The sequence below is a fragment of the Sarcophilus harrisii genome, chromosome 5 (genome assembly GCF_902635505.1).
Source record: "Sarcophilus harrisii chromosome 5, mSarHar1.11, whole genome shotgun sequence".
NCBI classification, from domain to species: Eukaryota; Metazoa; Chordata; class Mammalia; order Dasyuromorphia; family Dasyuridae; genus Sarcophilus; species Sarcophilus harrisii.
In genome coordinates, this window is record NC_045430.1 from 183,722,925 (window position 1) to 183,742,452 (window position 19,528).

A 19,528-nucleotide genomic window follows, 5' to 3' on the forward strand; every position below is an offset into this window, starting at 1 on the left:
ATATATATACACACACACACACACATACACATACACATATGTATATAAATGAAGGCAATGTAGTTGAAGGGTGTATGTATATACATACACATATATACACATCTGGAAGGGCTGTTGCACGGCTGTGTCCAACCAATACTGTCTATGGGGCTTTCTTGGCAAAGACACTAGAGCAGCTTGCCAATGCCTTCTCCAGTGGATTAAGGCAAGCAGGACAAGTGGCTTGCCCAGGGTCTGAGGCCAGACCCGAACTTAGATCTTTCTGACTTTAGGCCCAGTGCTCTATCTGTTAAGGCACCTGAGAGGAAGACTTTTTATCATCTCATTTATCTTTTGAATTTACACGATGGCTGAATACCCACGAAAGCTTGGGCTCTTTAATTCATAGTCCAGAGTTGGGCCTATTGTTGTTCAGTCATGTCTGACCCTTCAAGACCCCATTTAGGGTTTTCTTTGCAGAGACTCTGGAGTGCTTTGCTGTTTCCTTTTCCACTCATTTTACAGATGAGGAAACTGAGGCAGAAGTTTCTTGCTTAGGGCCAAGCTGTCTAGAAGTGTCTGTGGCCAGATTTGAACTGGGAGAGGAACCTTGCTGACTGCAGCTGGCATTCCGTGCACTATGGCGCCCCCTAGTAGCCCATGGTTGTCTCAGAGCCTGCTGCTTGATCCCACCAAGGAGTCCAGGAGCCCCAAAGCTGAGGGTGAGAAACGGTTCCCTAAACTGCTATAAGCTGAATGCAGACTCCTAGGGGAAACAGCCAACAAATGGAAGGCAAAGCCCCACACCTCAAGAAGAACAAAATCTAAATGGTAAACAAAGCAATGGAAAATATTTCCAAAACAGCATAGAAGGTGATTGCATAGGGCTAAACCCTGGTATTTTTCCCCCTGAGGCAATTGAGGTTAAGTGATTTGCCCAGGTCACACAGCTAGGATGTTAAGTGTCTGAGGCCAGAATTGAACTCAGGTCCTCCTGACTTCAGGGCTCGGGTGCTCTATCCACTGCACCTCTAACTTCCCCAACCTGGTATTTTTTTTAAAACAATGAAGACCAAGTTTGAGATTTAAAGGAAACAAAATTTGAGGGGTGAAAGTTATTTCTTGTAATTCAAAAACCTGCCTTCTTAAGTATTTTCAAGGAATATTTTTGGTTACATGGTATGAACTCATCAAAAAGGAAAAAAAAAAAAAGATAAAAGTAATTCTATTTCCACTGTTCAAGAAATCCTACCTAATGAACACAAATTTCAAAATAATAAGGGAAGCAATGTCAATCTGATAGCCAGCTACAATGAGGGGAAATGGAAATGTAACACGCCTTTTCTTCTTTAGTTTTAGCAATTAAAAGGAGTCTGTTTAAAAGGTCGATTTCTGATGAACTGATAGAGAATAGGGCTAGTGCATAAAAGGAGGAAGTAAAACGTATACAGGGGAAACCAAAAGCATCATATGGGAGGACTGGATTTTTGTTTTTGTTTGATGACTGGGCCTCTCCATAATGCCCACAAGAACTTAATGCTGATGGGCACAGAAGGTCGGCCTGCTCTGTTTCTGACTTAGATCAATTCACTCCTCCACAAACAGGCTGGGGGTCCCCTACTCTCAGAGTTCACCATACTGGTGCCAGACAGTGCAGATACCCAATCTGTTTAAAGGCTTGCTTCCACAATTAAACTGTCTGCTTGTTTCAGCCTCTCCAGCAGAAAGGATTTTATAAGCATTTACGAGCATGAGGACTGTTCTTAACTTGTTCCAACTATAAGTCTTAATGACACAGACTTTGGTATTACAGCCATACTGCCACTCATCCCCACAACAGACTCACAATGGGGGCCAGGAAAATTCTACACACACAGCACTTAAATCTCCCTTAGGGGAACATGATTTAAAAGAACTGTAGTTAAAGTCTAGACCCCTAAAAGTGCAAGGATACTTAGAGCTACACGGTTAAATGGTTAGCAGGTAGGAAGGAGGTAAAGTTTAAGAACTCTATTGGCTTTTGAAAATTCAAAGACTGCAAAAATGACAATTCAGGTAATAAAGTTACTTACCAGTCTGTCCCGTTTAGTGGCCCATTCTAAAGAAAGAAGGGGTGACTTGGAAATAGAAGAAGCTTTAGTCTGCATGATAGGATTAAAAGACCAAACCTTGATGACTCCATCCACATCTAAGCTAGCAACTCTTCTCCCAGAACAGTCCACTCTAAAGGAGAAAAAGAGTAGATATAAATGTCAGTGTCCTCCTTTGACTTTACAATTCTCCTTATCAAAGTTTAGATAATTTTCTGGAAATACTGGAAGATTAAATTTAATTAATAATGTAGTATTTTAAATTATCTAAATTTAAGAATCCAGCACAAAGAAAATCCTAAATTCTAACAACATAAGAATTACTAATTCCTAATGAAATCCCTAATACACCCTAAGAAAACAAAAGCTTTAATTAATCACCCTTCTCAGTTTCTCTCTCAGCTCTTATTACAACTGAAAAGACTTATACCACCAAGTCACAGCTTCTTCTGTTCTCAATCCCAATACTCTATTCTTTAGAAGGCAATAGAAAGTCATTTCCTTGGGACCTTTCTAGTTTAAAAGAGAAGATAAAGATGGAATAGTCACATAATACTATTAACATGCAGAAATAAAAGGAATTATTTGTTCTACTTGGCTCTAGAAAGCTGAAAGTGGACCAACTGGTAGAAGTCACAAGAATAGCAATTTTGTCTAAATATAAGGAAATGCTACTTGTCAAGCAGTTGTCAAAAATGGAATTAGATGCTTTTTAAAGTAGTAAATATCTTTCTTATAAAGATCTCAAATGGGGGGGGGGGGAAATGACACTTGTCATTTATTGCAGCTCAAATTCATAATTTGGGGGAAGACTGAAACACATGACAATTACAGTTCCTTCTAACCCTGAATTTCTATGATTAAATTAGATTTAAGTAGGTAATTTATTAAAATCATAATCATGATACTGAAAAGATCACATATATATATATGATACTAAAGCACCATCATTTCAATTCCATCTCTTTGCAAGATGGGGCCTGAAGACTTCTGAATTCCTAGGAGTCTATTTTTTTTTTTTTAAATCTGGAGGATAATATTGCAACTTCCTTCTAATAACTTCCCATTCTCATCGACAGTCTTCATTTCCTTCCTTACAATGTCAGGTAAACAGTTTCTATTAGCTACCTTGAAGGCAGAAAATTCTAGTTAGAGGTATAAAGACCGTCTTGATAATGAGCTGTATTCCATCTGCTGACATCTCTATGCTGTTCCTAGGCCAGTTACTCACCTGCAATGCATGATGGAAGAGTGATGTTCACCATACTCCTCCTGGCTCAACACAATGAAAGGCTCCTCAGGTCGAAAGCCCCTCCCTTCTATGCCAGCTCCAGAAGTTCTAGTAGTCATGTCTGCTTGGTCAATGTGAAGCTCTAGGGAAGGTTCTGTCTCTGGTCCACTAACTTCTGTTTTCTTCTCTGGACACTATCTCAAGCAAATGAAATGAGTAAGATATAGAGGAGATCTAAACTCCATTTTCAGTCTCTATTTGTGGCTCACAACCTGAGTCCTCCTAATGCTCCAGCCTTTCTTACTGCACATTACTCGGCTTCCTGCACTCTACAGTTTAGTCAAGCTGGCAATGATAAACTTTCAGTCTCCCTTGAAGAGTGAATTTTTGAATTTTCAAAAGTTCTTTTCAGAGCTATCCTAACTGAGGTATAAAGAAACATCTCCAGATTGGGAGCCCACCCTCAACAGCTCAAGGGGGTATTTTTAAAGAAACTTTAGGAAAGGCTGGGTTCAAGGTTTGTCTTCTATGGATGTCCCCACCTCCTTCAGGCCGAAGGTCATTTCTTTACTCAGGAAGATGGGTCATTGTGGGCAAGCCTCTGCAAGGCTGGTGACATGGTTCTACTTCCCCATAGCAATTATTCTATCTGACCCAACTGTGATAGATTACTGCAGTATTAAGTGCAACCCAATACCATTTACCCTTAATTATCTCCTCAACCATCGATTTGTCAAATATGGAGATCCTGTCCTTACGCTTTTTCACAAACATCAAAGACCTAAATTTTTATTGCTGACCAGAGCAGACCAAACACATGAAGTTGCTAGAATCCTTATGATCAACTAAGTATGGGGACAGTATGGGAATCCTTCCTAAATTCTGTATAAATGGACTTGTACAGAGATATTATATAAGAGAGCCCATAGTCATACTAAGCTAGTATGGAAAAGAACCAACCTCCAACCCCCCCCCACAAAAAAAAAAAAAAAAAAAAAAGAGGAACAAGGACAGGGAGAAAAGAAGATACTAAAAAATGCCTTCTAATGAACCATCAAATAAAATTCAGTTTAAATTAGTTAAGCAAAAACAATCCTTCACAAACAAAATGAAGAAAAAGACAACAAATATTTCTACATGAAGTAGAAATCAGAACAGGTATAACAAATACAATCTGAGCTATAAGGGATAATCTACAATTGATAAGGGAATATACAGAAGAATAGTTGGTGGCTTTTATGGGGATAGAGGCTCATACCTGGAAAGTAGATTTGGATAAAAGCTCTTTTCTTTCCTTGCCGTGATCCTGCAGGCGCTTCTGCCGATGATGTGCCAAGCCAGGCTCTCCAGTAGATAAGCCACTGAAAATGTTCTTTCCGTCTTTGACTCCTGTCATGGCTTCCTTAGCTTTAAGGATCTACAAGACAAGAATCAGAATAATGGAAATTCAATTTCAGGTTATGGTTCCATAAGTCAGTCAGTAAATCTGGATTTTCAAGCTTTCATTAATATATATTCATATATTCATTCATATCATATTCATAATATATATTCATATATATACATATATAATATATATTACATTATATATATTACACATATATAATATATATACATATATATAACGTATATATAATATATTTACACATATATATTAATATAACATATTATGTCATAATAATAGAAATATTATATATTTCTAACAGTAATTATGTATAATGAAAAGAATATCACCACTTCTCTACCTTAGTTTTCAAAACCTACAAATTGAAAATAATGACCTTAGTCTAGTAATACTTAGAAGACTCTAAGATAACAAATTTATTTTTAAAAACAGATGCCACAAAACTCTCTGTAAAATGGAAAAGTGTCACAGCACTCTCCATGGTTTTAGCAAAGTGTGTATGACTGGGCAAGATGATGTTAGTGAAAAGTGACATATAAAATTGATTATGATATCTAGAATTCTTAAAAGAAATTTTAGGATACTTATAGCAATCCACTCAGTATAAAATTTGAAAGAAAAAAATTCTGGCATAGTTAAACAGGAATGTGTGCTACTCTCCTTAGTTACATGTCTAAGACAATCTATAAACATTCAAATTTACTAATTATTTTCTACTTGTCCTATTTATATGAGAGCAGAATCAGAAGAAATAAAAAATGTTTCTCAAAGATGCAAAAACAGCATGGAAAGTTGGAAAAAGCAATGCTTTGGGAGAGAGAAGGTATTTGAGGATCTGGATTTAGAGCTTATATAACCCTGGACAAATTATTTAATTTTTCTGGGCCTGAGGTTACTCCTCTATAAAATAAGATGGCTATAGATTATCTTTAATATCCTTCCTAGATCTAAATTGTAGAATCTAAAATAATGGATAAGAAACTAAGGGGACTAGCAGCACAAATGATATTTTCAGTTATTTTTCCAATGACTATTGTGACTTTGGAAGAAAAGAAATATACTACTTTATGTGATACAACAGTAGTCATCAAAACTACTTGGTGTTGATTAAAAGAGGAGATCAAAAAAAGAAACTAGACAAAGGAGAATCAGAAATAATGAAACTCAATAAGTCAATGTTTGATAAACCCCAAATAATAAATTACATAAATCACACTCCAGCTCTCAGCTATAGACATTCTCTCTGGCAAGCACTCCCTGCCTAGAACTTAATTTCCAATTAAAATCCCATTTTTTACAGGAACTCTGCCCCAACCTCTCTTAATTCTAGTGCTTTTCCCTCCATAAATCATTTCCTATTTATCCTGTATACAGCTTGTTTTGTACATATTTGTTTACATTTGTTTTCCCCCAAAGATTATAAGTGCCTTGACAAGGACAGGGACTGTCTTTGGCCTCTTTTTGCACCCCCTCGTGAGTGACACAAGGGCCTGGCACATTAGTGAGCACATAATAAATGTTTTTTTGATTAATTGATTGAAGAAAGAACTCCTTATCAGAAAAGAACTACTAAAGAAAACTGGAAAATGGTGTGGTGACAACTAAGAGTAACATCTTATACGTATTCCAAATTCAGATTCAAAATGGATACCTGAATATTAAACACCATAAAAAATTTAGAAGATCAAACACATTTCCCAACAATGGGATAGAGATTCTTTTACCTATTTATTTATTTGCTGAGGCAGTTAGAGTTAAGTGACTTGCCCAGGGTCACACAGCTAGGAAGTGTTAAGTGTCTGAGACCAGATTTGAACTTAGGTCCTCTGACTCCAGGGCTGGTGCTCCATCTACTGCACCACCTAACTGCTCCTAGGGATGGAGATTTTTAATCAAAGAAAGGAAATAGGAAATTACAAAAGATAAATTAGATAATGTTGATTATATGAAATTAAAAACTTTCTGCTGAAACAAAATTAATTAGTGCATCTAAAATAAGAAGAAAAGTAGTCAAATGGGAAAAAAATCTAATTTTTCAAATAATGATTTGATATTCAAGATAAACAACTAAAAGAAACATGTAAGACCAAAAACAATTCTCTAACAGATAAGTGGTTAAATTATACGAACAAACAGTTCACAATTCTCAAAAGACAAATTAAAAACTAATGAAACCATAAGAACCATGAGAAAGAAATAAAATCAAAACAACCCAGGGTTTAATAACAATGACAAAGAATAGGAAAAAAATCAATGTTGGAAAAGCTGTAGAAAGATAAGCATTTGTGAAACTATGAATCATTTTAGAATGTAATTTGCAATTAAACAAACATTACAACAAGATCCACTATTATATATTTTCCAAAGACATAAGTGATAAAAAGAAAGTCTCAATATACACCAACATATTTATAGCAACATTTTTGAGGATGGCAAAGAATTGGAAATAAAGTCCATCAATTGAGGAATTATTAAAATTGTTGTACATGAATGTAGTGAAAGAGTATTGTGCTATAAGAAACAACAAATGTATGAATACAAAGAAGCACAGAAAGACTAAACACAAATTTAGGCACAGTAAAGTAAGCAAAGCTAAGAAGAATAACACAATGACAACGTAAATGGAAAGAATTACAAACACAAAACAATCTAAAACGGACATTGCAAAATTATAAAAAGAAAGCATAACCTCAAAGAAAAGATATAAGATATAAGAAGATACCTTTTCCATTCTTTTGAAGAGGTGGGACAATGCATATAATTCTCAACATTTTATCAATGTATTAATTTCTTAACTAATTTTTTCTTGTCTTTTTCATTAAAAAAAAGATTCTGTTAGACGGGATGGTTCACTGAGAAGGGGGAAATGAAGAAATATGGGGAAAACTGGTATTGGCATAAAAAAGATATCACCAACATTTTTTTTTTTAAGAGAAGATGCTGAAAGTCAACAAGTAGCTACACAGAGTTCAGATATAATGATCAGCTTTCCTATACCAGTGTCTATGATAACAAGATAGGCTCCTGTCAACAAAGGGGGACAATATATTTGTCAGGAAACTTATCCACTGACCAAGAATGCTATCAACTACATTTACATTGAAAGAGGGGGGAAGACATACTAAGGCTGTTAAGTCTAACTACCAATTCTTGCCCTGTCTTCTCTAGTCTCCATTTGTTTCCCCAGGTCACGCCCCATTGATAATTCTGACTCTCAGAATCTCTGCTCCTTCAAGGTTCTGTACTGGTGCTCCTCCTACAAAGCTTTGTCTACTTTCCTCCCACCTGAAAGTGATCTCCTTAACTTTCCTTCAGGAATCCTGGCTGCATCTACCCTCCATTTTGATCATATGTATAAGACACAAGAAACAGCTGTTTCTACAGTGGAGGAAATCCAGAAGATTGGAACATGAGCAGGGGAGCTCCTGAAACCAGCTGTACTAGGAAAAACTGGACAGAACTAGTTGTGTAGTTTAAAAATAAAAGCTGAAAGCAGGACAGAGATCATAGCTTAGCTAGAATACGCATGGTTAACTGCTTCACAAATATTAGCTTCTCCTTCCCAGGAGGAGCTAAGGCTCATTAGTGTCATACACCCTAGGTAATGGAAGGGAGGACATATTAAAGGGTACATGTTGTAGGAGAATCGGGAAAACATGTTAAGTTCATCTCCCCAGCCAAAAGGGAATGGAGGAGGGATCCACAATCAGGATCAGGGATAAAAGGCCAGGCTCTGACTTTTGTAAACACACACGTGAGCTCATTTTTAGTTTTCACACCCACTTCAGCAAGAATTAAACTGCGTGTTGAAAATTATTTTTGTATGTATTTTGAAAAATAAAAAGCTATTATTAAAAAAAAAAAAAAAAAGCTTAAACTGCTTCATACAACCTGAGGTTGTTCATCATTATATGTGCCCTTATTTGGGATTCAGGATTTTGTTTCCAAAATATGGTATCTTGTATCCCATGTATTTATATACATATCTAATGCCTTTTATTACATTCTAAGTTCCCAGAGTCAGTACTTTTTCATCTGTGCCTCCAATGCCAACAAAGCTTGAACATGGCAGGCCTTTAATAAGTGTCTATTGTATTAGAGTATAGAGGAATTCATGTCCCAGGACCCACAGAGAAACTACCTGAAAAGTTTAACCATAGTTGGGATTTTTCTCCCAAACACTTCCAAAATATTATAGAAAATACATCCCCCCTGAATTCTACCTATTTGCTCACAAGAAATGCCACAAGATATTAAATATGGTTTTCAAAGTTATTAACAGCAAAACTTTACACTCTTACCTAAACTTTTAATAAAATTATCATTCTATTTTAATTTGAATTTAAATTATGTATTTAGAGAAGCTAAGTGGCATAGTGGACAGAACATCAGCCCTGAAGTCAGGAGGACCTGAGTTCAAATTTGGTCTCAGACACTTAACACATCCTAGCTGTGTGATCCTGGCAAATCACTTAACCCCAGTTGCCTCAACAAAAAAAAAAATGTATTTATTGAGAATCTAATCTGTATTAGAAGTTATGCTGAGTATTTCACAGAAGACCCAAATATACATTTGTTTTAATGAGTTTATAAATTAGCAGAATGGAATAAATATGTAAGCAATTATACTTATTTATATATTGTACTTAACAAAAGCATATAAATAACTATTCATTTATAAGAGGTACAAAGTTCCAAGAAAAATCTATGAAATGAAAGATCACAGCCTTGGGAGTTAGGAGGTAGGGTTTCAGGGGATGCTTCATGAAGGGGGCAATGTTTGAGATGGACTTTGAAAAGCGTGTACAATTTTGACAAGTAGAGATTAGGATGAGGAAGGCATTCCAAGTAGAAAAAAATAACATGAACAAAAGCCCAAAGGTAGGAAAGTGGCAAGAACATGTAGTTCTCCTAGAATTGAACACATTGTAAAGAAAACAAAGTAATGAAGGAGTCTTAGAAAGTAAGGCTGTGATCAGAACACCTGAATGTTAGGTTAAGCAGTTTGTACTTAATTCAGCACTTGGTAAATATTAAATAAACGTTAGTCATGATGATGATACTACAGATGACTACTTTTCATCCCAATTTGCCAATAATGAACTAGAACAAAACAGAAACTACATGTGTTTGCAGTAGTGATCTCAGGACCAACAAGCCAGATATCCTAGTAACATGGAACCACCTAAGATTCTCCACTGCCTTTAACTGGAGCTCATGATGAGAATTCAACTCAACCAATATTTATGAAGTATTTACCATGTGCCACTGGATAAGGCCTACATCCAATGGTAGGGGTTATGAGAGGGAAAAACAAAACAGGTTAAACCAGCTGCCAGTCTTCATACTAACTCTAAGAGGAGCAATCCCACTCAGCCAATATGATATGACAGTTTAAGAAACACTTGTCTAAATAAAATCTATTAACTTTTAACTATAGCAAGTACTACCTCCTTGGGAGGGGGTGAAGGGGGAGAAGGAAGAAATCTCAGTAGGGCATTTTGATTATTAGATGGAAGTTAGCTCAGAAGCAAGTACACTGCAAACTTCCAGGAAAATTGAAAAGGTGAAAATGCTTTGAAGAAACAGCAAATACTTGTTGGTTTAAAGGAGGAACCCTATGATTCTAGAGCCTGCTATGAAGAAACATTTATTCCTCAGTAGATTTTGATTTTATTATGTCTAAATTTTCACAGATTTTAATATTCGCTCTTCAGTCACAATCACTGTAAGCTACTCACTTCAATATTAGAAAGGGGAAGGAAAGTTTCAAAGATTATTGTGTATCATGGTTAGAGTTAATTTCAATCAGCTTGAAGGCAGCAGTGAATCTCAAGAGACAGCCAAAACTTAAGAAGAGTCACACAATAGTCAATGGGAAAGTTCAGATTTCACGTCATAATTAAAGATTTGATATAAGAAGGAAATGACACCTTTCCTTTCCATCTCCTTGCCTCCTTTGCTTATCCAGATCCTGACATTTTAATATCAAGAAAGACACAAGGAAAAAAAAAATATAACCTTAAGGTGAAGAAACCTAGTGAAGAGAGGAAACCTAATGTGAAGATAAATATAAAAAAGTGACCAGCTACCTTGGAAATACCATCAGAGATATGTTTGGAAACCATCGCATAAGAGGCAGAAATTAGGCACTCACCTGATTGTTGGATAATTCTTTTTTCACTGAGGATTGCGCCTGAGGGGGACCTGGAGCTGGAGACACTCTAGAGGGACTCTTCTTACTCTGAGGCAACAGGGCAGAGAAGAAGCCCATCTTGGGAGAATGGGACAGTGAGGCACTCCTCTGGCTACATACCATGACACTAATCAAAAGAGAAACACAACATTGTTACAGAGTTGGAGGAGGAAGGCCCAGCAGGACCACAGAGCTCCTGGGACTGCAGGAGGCATTCCCTGTCAGGACTCAAGCTGTTTGGCCAAGTTGGCATGCTCTAAGCTATACGTTTGCTTGGTGCTATTTCTTAGTATTAATGGGATCTGTAGCTTATCTGGAATCAGAGTATAACTTCTCTATCCTTCTCACAGAGCTCTAGTGTTAAGAAACTAAGAAAGTTTCATCAGTAAAAGGTCCTGCCTTAACTGGCTATTTCTCAATGACTAAAGTGTCACTAAAGTGATACTAAAGTGTCAAAGACTAAAATGTCTATTCATTTTCTCAGCTAAAACTTCATACAACTACATACAGACAACCCACCTTAGAGAACAACATAAGCGTACAAAAGGCTGAGCTCATAACTCTCTGAAAGAAGGACAGTTCATGATGAAGGACATTCTGGGATGACTTCCTCAACACAGTGTAAGATAGTGTGTTTAGGTACAATAATAAAATAAATGCATCATTAAAATAATACTTTGGGTTAAAAAATAGATAAAAAAAAATACCAAGAGGATCAACAATTCTCCCCAATCTAGTAAATGCCCTTTGAACTCACAGTTCTGAGTCTCCCAGGCGGTCCATATTGGACACATAATGAGGGAGTTTGTGTTGTACCACTGCCTCTTCTTCCTCAAGCTGCTGCTCTTCTTTCTTCATTCGATGGATTTCTGCTTGCAATGCAAAAAGCTATGTAGGGATGGGGCTGAGTTAGAAGGTATTCTCACCTGATCTTCCCTCAGGTCTATGGTGCTTTGTAGCTTTATCAAGTCTATAAAACTATCTCACCATCCCACAATATCTTTTCTGAAAGAGAACTAAAAAAGTAAGTCTTCCATATCAACACAACTACTGCAATAATCACATCTGGTACTACTCTGTGGCCTTAAAGAACTTTTCCCCCTATTTACAACAATCATATCTCTTACTATTTGAAAAACCTAAGATCCCCCCTTAGGTCACAAACAGAAAACATGAAATCCCAAAATTGTAACTACTGGATGGGTAAGAAGGTAGCAAACATGTTCTCATTGGAAGGAAGACCATCAAAAAATTCTATGAATATCACTGGTCTGACAATTTTGCTTTAAGTATTTGGGACAGGCTTTTATTCAAGTTAATCAAGGTAGAATGTCACAGTAGCTACAATATAAGAATGGCCTTCAGCATGTTCTAGGTTCAAATCTACCTCAGGTTTCTTAGTTCTGCAATCCTGAAAATCTCACTTCTCTGCATTTTGGTTTTCTCAGATATAAAGTGAGAATAGGAGTACCCACCTCACAGTATTAAAAGGAGACTATGGATATATCAGAACACTCTGCACACCGAGTGCTACAGAAATATCAACTCTCACCATAACCAGAATGGAGGCCATCCTCAAAAGCTAAGACAACAGGGCAAAGATGTGGGTCCTCACAAGTGAAGCAGGTTTCAAGTATGAACCTGACGAAACACCATCTCCTCCCCCAAGAAGAAGCCTAGCTAAGACTAAAGAGGCTCATCACCAATTCCAGAAGACTCTCCTTAGGAGGGTATGTAAGCTGCAAGAGGGAAGCAGGAACAGACCTTGGGGAATAATGAAGAAATCTCAGATGGAAAAGACACTTAAGCCCAAGACATTAGTATATTGGTATTCCACCCAATTAAAGTTCTAGTTCTTTTTTTGGTTCATCTATCCACAGCTATGTCTCAATAAATTAATGTTCTAGAAGTCTAAAAGCTGGGTCGGGGTACAATTATCAACACTGCTTATATACCAACAGCTCTTCCTCCTCTTTGATACAGCCTTGCTAATTCCTCCTAAAAACACTTTCCTGTCTCCTATTTCTTTAATGTACAATGCACAGACTTTTACCCATGAATGCCAAGAATTATGAATACCCACTAACTTTTCTCTATTTCTCAATCTGTTCTCTGGTGCACTGAATCCAGGCCAATTCCAATCTTCACTATGTTTTTGCCCAAAAAAATTAGCATTGAAAATGGGAGAAGACTTGGTAAATTACCACTTTGCTACAGAAATTTTTAAGTGTGAAAAATAAAATGGTTACTTTTAGTTACTTCATCTCAGACATTAGTACCAAATTCATGCTTCCCCAAAAACCCTAGAGATTTGTACAGCCTCAGGGCTAAACAACCTGTAATTAGTCTTTTTTTTCAAGATCTAATTTGTTCATTTCAGGCATGAAAGGGAACTCTTCAAACAATTCAGTCCATGGACACATATGATCCAATTCTGGATAATCCTTTGAGCCAAGGAAATTGAAAGCCAAAGAGCTACCCAGAAGCCATTTCCACAGCTGAAAACAATCCAGATTTATGGTATCCAGAAAACAGAAATACTGAAGTGGTCCGATTCTTAAGTGGTAGAGGCCTCAAACTTTGCAAACTACTGCCTTGAACAAGCTCCCACACCAAGAATGCACTTGGCCTCCCTTCTCCTTCCTGATGGCTACTGCCGCTACAGAACCTCACTCCCAGAAAGCAGAAGGAAGTGCTCTGGAATGAGTGAGGCCCACCAGAACAAACAGAACAAACCTTCTGACGCAGAACTTCGTTCTCCTCTTGTACCTGAGAAGTTCTCTGACACTCGGCCTCAAAGTTGAGGATTACTGGCACTGGTGCACCAAGTTAAAGAATAAGCTCGCCTGCAAATGTTTGCCAACAATTCCTATGTCCTTGTGACACATTACAGGTGGTTAATGACAGAGCACCCTTTTTAAATGTTTCATGAAACTTGACTATGGCAGCTCTAGGGAGGTACAAGGAAGACTGGCCTTGGAACTAGAAGACCTAGGTCTGAATATCAGTTCTGCCACTTCATAGTGGTGTAACCTTAAACAAGTTACTCCCTTTTTTGAACCCGAGTTTCTTCATCTGCAAAATGGGAATATTGATACTACCTACAATTCATCGGATGAAGATCAAATGAGATATTTATAAACTTTAACATGTTACATAAATGTTAGCTGTTTTTATCAATATTAATACTCTATGACTGGCTTAATTTCCAATAGTATACAGTGCTATTGTGTACTATTTTTTTAACATTTGAATTTTTTTTTACAGTGATCATTTTTTAAACCCTATTTTCCCATCCCCAGTCAGATTTTTTTTAAAGTTGTAACTACATACACCAAAGCCAGCCTTTAGCCAGCTAACAAGAGGCAGTTGACTGGATGAGATCTTGGAGTCTTGTGACTCAGCAGGCATGTGGCCAATTGGTCTGCTGAGAAATGTGAAAATCTATCAGATGGAAGAAAAGGATCATCCATTTGCTTCCCTCTTTCCAAACTGAACAAGGACAGATCTCCTTTGAAGGGCAAGATTTTTAAGATTGTATGACAGCTTATACAATCCCTCAGATATTCCCCTGCATTCACTTTTTTAATTTGAGACAAAGGGTCCTTACTAACATCCTGACACCTAATGCCTCAGTTAAAGAGAAAACAAAGTTTAAAGAAGCAGAACCAGGAGAAGAAACTACATGGCAATAACATGAAGGAAAACAACAAGGAAAGACAGCAGATCAATAAAAATAAAGGCAGCAGGATTCTCAATGAAGTATTGTCACTAAACTAAATGCTTCCCTCCTCTCAGTGGAGAGGTTGTGGATTACAGGTATGGAATAAGGTATACATAATCAAACATGGCCAGTCTGTTGACTTACTTTGTTTAATTATACTCCCCTGTTGTAAGGGAAGGTCTTATTGACATAGGAAGGATAAATGAAAGCATTGGAAAGTGGCAGTATTGCTTTTTTTAAAAGCAACAACAAAACATTAAAGTACTAGACGTGGAATTAATAAGTTCAAATCCTGCCTCAGCAACTTAATAGTTATGTGACTTTGGACAAGTCATTTACTGACCCTGGGCTTTAGTTCTCACAACTATTAAAATTGAGGGGGTTAGCCTGAATGGCTTTTGAGGTCACACCCAGCTCTAAAGCTAAAAACTGATGAACATATTTTTTTTAAAGCAAAGCCTTTCCCAAACCACATTTTCATTTAATACTGCTTCCTGTCTTTAAATTATCAACTTCCTATTTCCTATCACCAAAATAGTCTGACAAATCCACAGAAGCATTTCTCTGAAATAGGCAAAATTTCACACTAGTTCTGACCCAAGTAACCAATGTCTCCACTCTAAGATCTCTCGCTCAAAAGATAAGGGCAAAAACCAAGTAAAAAGTCTTTCTCAATACCACCAGAAAATGGTTCCTCCCAAAGGCAGAGACAGCACCCAATGGGTGGGACTTGCTAAATAAGAATTTATCAGTACTTTATCAGGTGTCCCAATTCAAAAAGCCTCCCCTTTTCTCTCTAATATTCCAAGGCAAGAAAAGAGAGAATGAAGGCCATAGGCTTCTGGATCTAAGCAAGTACCTTCAATGATAAAAACGGTTAATCATTATAACTAAATAGTCATCTAGATTGAAAAAACAAAACAAAACAAAAAAAACCATTTTATCATATTCCTGTAATTGCTGCTTCTTCCCAGGATTCTCAGTAAAAGAATTCCATGTGCTGCCAGAATTAAAAGATGAGATTAGCCAAAAAGAAAAAAAATTCTCATTTTCATTCTGTTGTAAATTTCTAGGTTATCACATTTAAGTTAAATGATGTCCTTGAGATCATGAAGTAACCTCAGTAATGGCAGATTTGGCTAGACAATAAATTTCTTCTCTATTTGGCTAGCTGAGTGTCCATGACCCAATGAAGAAAAATATGATTTAGGTAATATGGTCTATTGTTCAATAGTAACAGCCTAATCCCTCCAGCCAGTAACCCCAAGACAAATTTAAAAAAAACACAGCTTTGATCCTTTGGGGGTTTGTGGTAGTGAATAACAATTTTGAGAGTTACTTGAGAATCAAAGAGATCCAATGATTTGCTCATGTTGACACAGCTAGCAAGAGGGAAAGGTGGCACTTGAACCCAGGTCTTTCTAATTCCAAGTACTTCACTATCAATTATAGTATGCTGCCTCTCAAATATTATGCAAGATACTTCTTATAATACTTTACATATTAAAAGAATAAAGCACTGGGAAAATAAAAATATGGGATGCAAGAGCAATAAGTGAAATTCTCCAGAGTAGCTGAGAGAAAGCCCATGGGAACATTCATTCCAAAATGTCCTCCCCATAGTCCACTCCCAAACAAAAGAAAGGATATGCATGCAGTGAAACAGGACACTCAAGAAGTTGTGGAGGGACACAATGAAAGTATCAGCCCATTGCCGAGAGAAGTAGGTGGCAAAGGTAGGGTTGGTATCTGGAGATGGGAGAAATGGTAGGATGAACCAATCCTTCCATTCAGCTTGGTTCTGGAGTTCGGTGGCCTGCTTCACAAAGAACTCCTGTGCTTTGTCATTTCTGTTTGTCTGTCAATGACACAAAAAAGGGAGTTAGATTTTTCTATACTATAGTAATACATTTTACATATAGCCTCCATATATCCCGCACATCAAAAAGTAATTCTGAAGCCTCTACTACTAATTTAAATTACTCATTCTCTGAAGGCCCTAAAGTCATTGTTCCAAATATCATGAAGGAAATAGGTGTGAACTCAGGTGCATGACTATTTTCAAATGTGACTTACAGATACCCAATGAATGCAAGATTACAATTTGTAACAGTAATTCATCATTTTCATGTAAAAAAGAATCTGTTCTTCAGACCAAGAAAAAACTTTACAACTAAGTGGAGAGGAAAAGAGAACCTAGGACTTAAAAGGAGAGAAATAGAGAAATTGGAACCAGAGAGGCAGACTGCGGTTTATGTTATAATGATACTCAGAAAACAAAAAAATTCATAGCCACTTTCTGGGTCCTCTTTTGTGGTTCAATTGTAATCTTTTTCTGATTAGAACACTTCCTCTTTAGGCAAAATAACACACTAGTTTCAGGAAAAGCCCCCAATCCCTAGGCACCTGGATAGTATAGATGAGATAAAAACGGAACAAGCTGGTCTTTAATTTGTTGACCGCAGGCCGGTACACATCCTCCAGTCGGCTAAAGAGACGACGCTCAAGATAGCTCCAATAATCTCGAAGGGCTGCCAGATCATAAACTTGCATTAACTGCTGCAGCTGGTCCACAATCTTATCCACCTGAGAAGAAAGTGGGATAGAGAAGCAGATCGACAGGGACAGCAAGAAACAACACAATTAATACAGCTTCTTTCTGCTGTGAAGCAAAAGAAACTTGTGCCTTTCACCATAAAAAAGTTAACACTTCTTTATAAAAGTTTTGGTCACTATTGAAAGTGGGGTAATTTTTTTTTAATTTAATGGATTTTAAATATTCGGTTCAACCCCATAATGAGAAAATTTTTGGTATAATGAGAAAAATGCAGAACTGAGAACCAGAGGGTTCAGGCGCCCTCAAAATCTTGCCCTGGAAACTTGGGTAACCATCTGTAGAATGAGGGGAATGAACTAAAATAAGAATCGCTGCCGTCCTTTCTAGCTGTGAAATTCCACCCTGGGGCTCTGGGTTCATCTTTGAGATGTTGGGAACTAACTCCTGCAATACTGGTCTCTCTTTCTAAACTCACTTCACACGACTTCCTTATAGTTACAATTCTTGACAAAGCTGGCTGCTTATTCCTGGTCTCTGCTCTGCCCTCCTTCATTTTCCTTAGGCTCTCCAGCCTTCATTTTCCTTAGGCTCTCCAGCCTTCTTCCTAAGGTTCAGTTCCTGCGCTCCCTCCGACGGGAAACCTTTGCCGTCAGTATCCCTTCCTCCTTCCCTTTCTTGTGAGAAGCAGCTCGGTGCAGCGGATGGATTACTGAACCTCAGGCAGAAAGAACTGGGTCAAGTTCAGCGTTTGCTGAGCCCCTCTGGGTCTCGGCTTCCTTATCGGACGTAACAGGAGCGTGTGTGGCCCCCGAGGCCCTTTCCAGTTCTGGGATGCTGTGGTGTGGAGAAGGCGGCCAGCCCTCCCTGACGGGCCGGGCTCTGAGGATACAAAGGAAAGCGAAAACCAGACTCTGGGAGTCCACGCTAAGTGCCGGCGGCCTTCTATAAACCAAAAAGATCACAACCCCATAGATTTAGAGCTGGAAAGGCCCTCGGAGGTCTCGGAGGCCGCCCCAAGCCTCGCACAGACACACACACAAGATGCCAACAAGGAGTATAACCAGGATAATGGGATGGGACTTCGTAAACAGAAGGCCCCCGCGGCTGGGGGCGGGCGTCTCCGTTCCGCCCCGGTGTCCCCGGCTCCTAGCAATGCCTCGCATAGCGCAGGCACTTACTAAGTACCAGTCGGAGGGTGCAGCGGAGCGTGATACGACATTCACTCCCCAGCTATTTGCAATGTCACCGAGGCTACCACTTCCTGCACCGGCCCAAAGAGACGAGCCACCCGCAGCCCCTCGCCCGCTGCAGGTGCCTCCTATGTCCCAAGGCCGGCGGGGCGCGGAGCCTGTTTCCCGAGACACCGGGCACCGCCGGGCACCAACCCAGCTGGCTAAGTCGGAGAGCTCCCCGGCTCCCACGTGGGGGCGCGGCCGGCCGGCCGGCCCAAGGTCCGGGGATGCCTCCTGCGTCGGCCGCCCCCGCCCCGCCTCCCCGAGGATCCCCGGAACCCGAGGCGGCCTCCTCACCCGGAACCCCTTCTCCTTGTCCGCCTTGATCTCCGCGTCCAGCTGCCGCAGGGTGTGCGTAAAGCCGCGGAAGAGCAGGTACTCGCGGACGAGCTCGTCCGTGCGCTCCACGGCCTCCGCCATCGCGCCCGCCGGGAGCCGGAGCCGGAGCCGGAGCCCGAGCGGAGAACCCGGAGCGTGGAGGCGGGAGGAGGGACGGAGACTCGGCCGGGGGACGGACTAGAACGAGGGAGGAGTCACAGCTGTAACCGGCACGCGCCGGGGCGGAGGGGCGGAGCCGGTCCGCGGAGCGGCGCGTGACGCCATCACGCCGCCGACAGAGCCCGCCCCCACCGCCGGAGCTACACGTAGACCCGCCCTCTGGAAGACGCGCTTAATTATGCCGCCCCCTACCGCTGCTGGCCCCGCCCCCTTCTCCCAAGCATTTCTGCTCTCCTTATCAGTTCAAATGCCGTTATAAAATGTATTTATCACCAGAGATGTGACCCCTTACAAGATTTGCCTGTGTTCTCATCCTGCTGATCCAAAAGGACTCCGGAACTCCAGATTTTGGAATTAAACTTCCTAAAGGAAGGAAGGAGGGAAAACGCCCGGCGGCGTGGGACAGCGCCGCTCAATGAATCGTCACTGATGGATCAGCTTGGTCCTTAGTCTCCATAAGCTACGCGTCCTGTCTCTTTAAACTCCATCACCAAACGCCCCAAAGAGTCCTCGACCTTCGCTGGCGCCCTTCTGGAGCGGTCCCACTCCAGAGCCCATGCCTGGAACTTCTTTCAAAGATTCTCCCTGCGCAATAAATAGCCCGTCTGGCGCAAAA

General features: G+C 39.4%; 1 protein-coding gene across 1 annotated transcript in view; it reads right to left on the reverse strand.

Moving 5' to 3' along the window:
- Positions 1 to 19,037, reverse strand: part of WDR91 (WD repeat domain 91) — a 36,674-nt gene extending 17,637 nt beyond the window's left edge. The window contains exons 1-9 of the mRNA XM_031939115.1: positions 18,712 to 19,037; positions 17,032 to 17,211; positions 16,276 to 16,483; positions 13,638 to 13,720; positions 11,659 to 11,789; positions 10,863 to 11,028; positions 4,559 to 4,717; positions 3,301 to 3,494; positions 2,052 to 2,202 (exon numbers count right to left, since the gene is read on the reverse strand). Coding sequence (XP_031794975.1) covers positions 2,052 to 2,202; positions 3,301 to 3,494; positions 4,559 to 4,717; positions 10,863 to 11,028; positions 11,659 to 11,789; positions 13,638 to 13,720; positions 16,276 to 16,483; positions 17,032 to 17,211; positions 18,712 to 18,834 — 1,395 coding nt within the window. The 5' untranslated portion in view covers positions 18,835 to 19,037. The remainder of the gene's footprint in view (positions 1 to 2,051; positions 2,203 to 3,300; positions 3,495 to 4,558; positions 4,718 to 10,862; positions 11,029 to 11,658; positions 11,790 to 13,637; positions 13,721 to 16,275; positions 16,484 to 17,031; positions 17,212 to 18,711) is intronic.
- Positions 19,038 to 19,528: the final 491 nt, after the last annotated feature.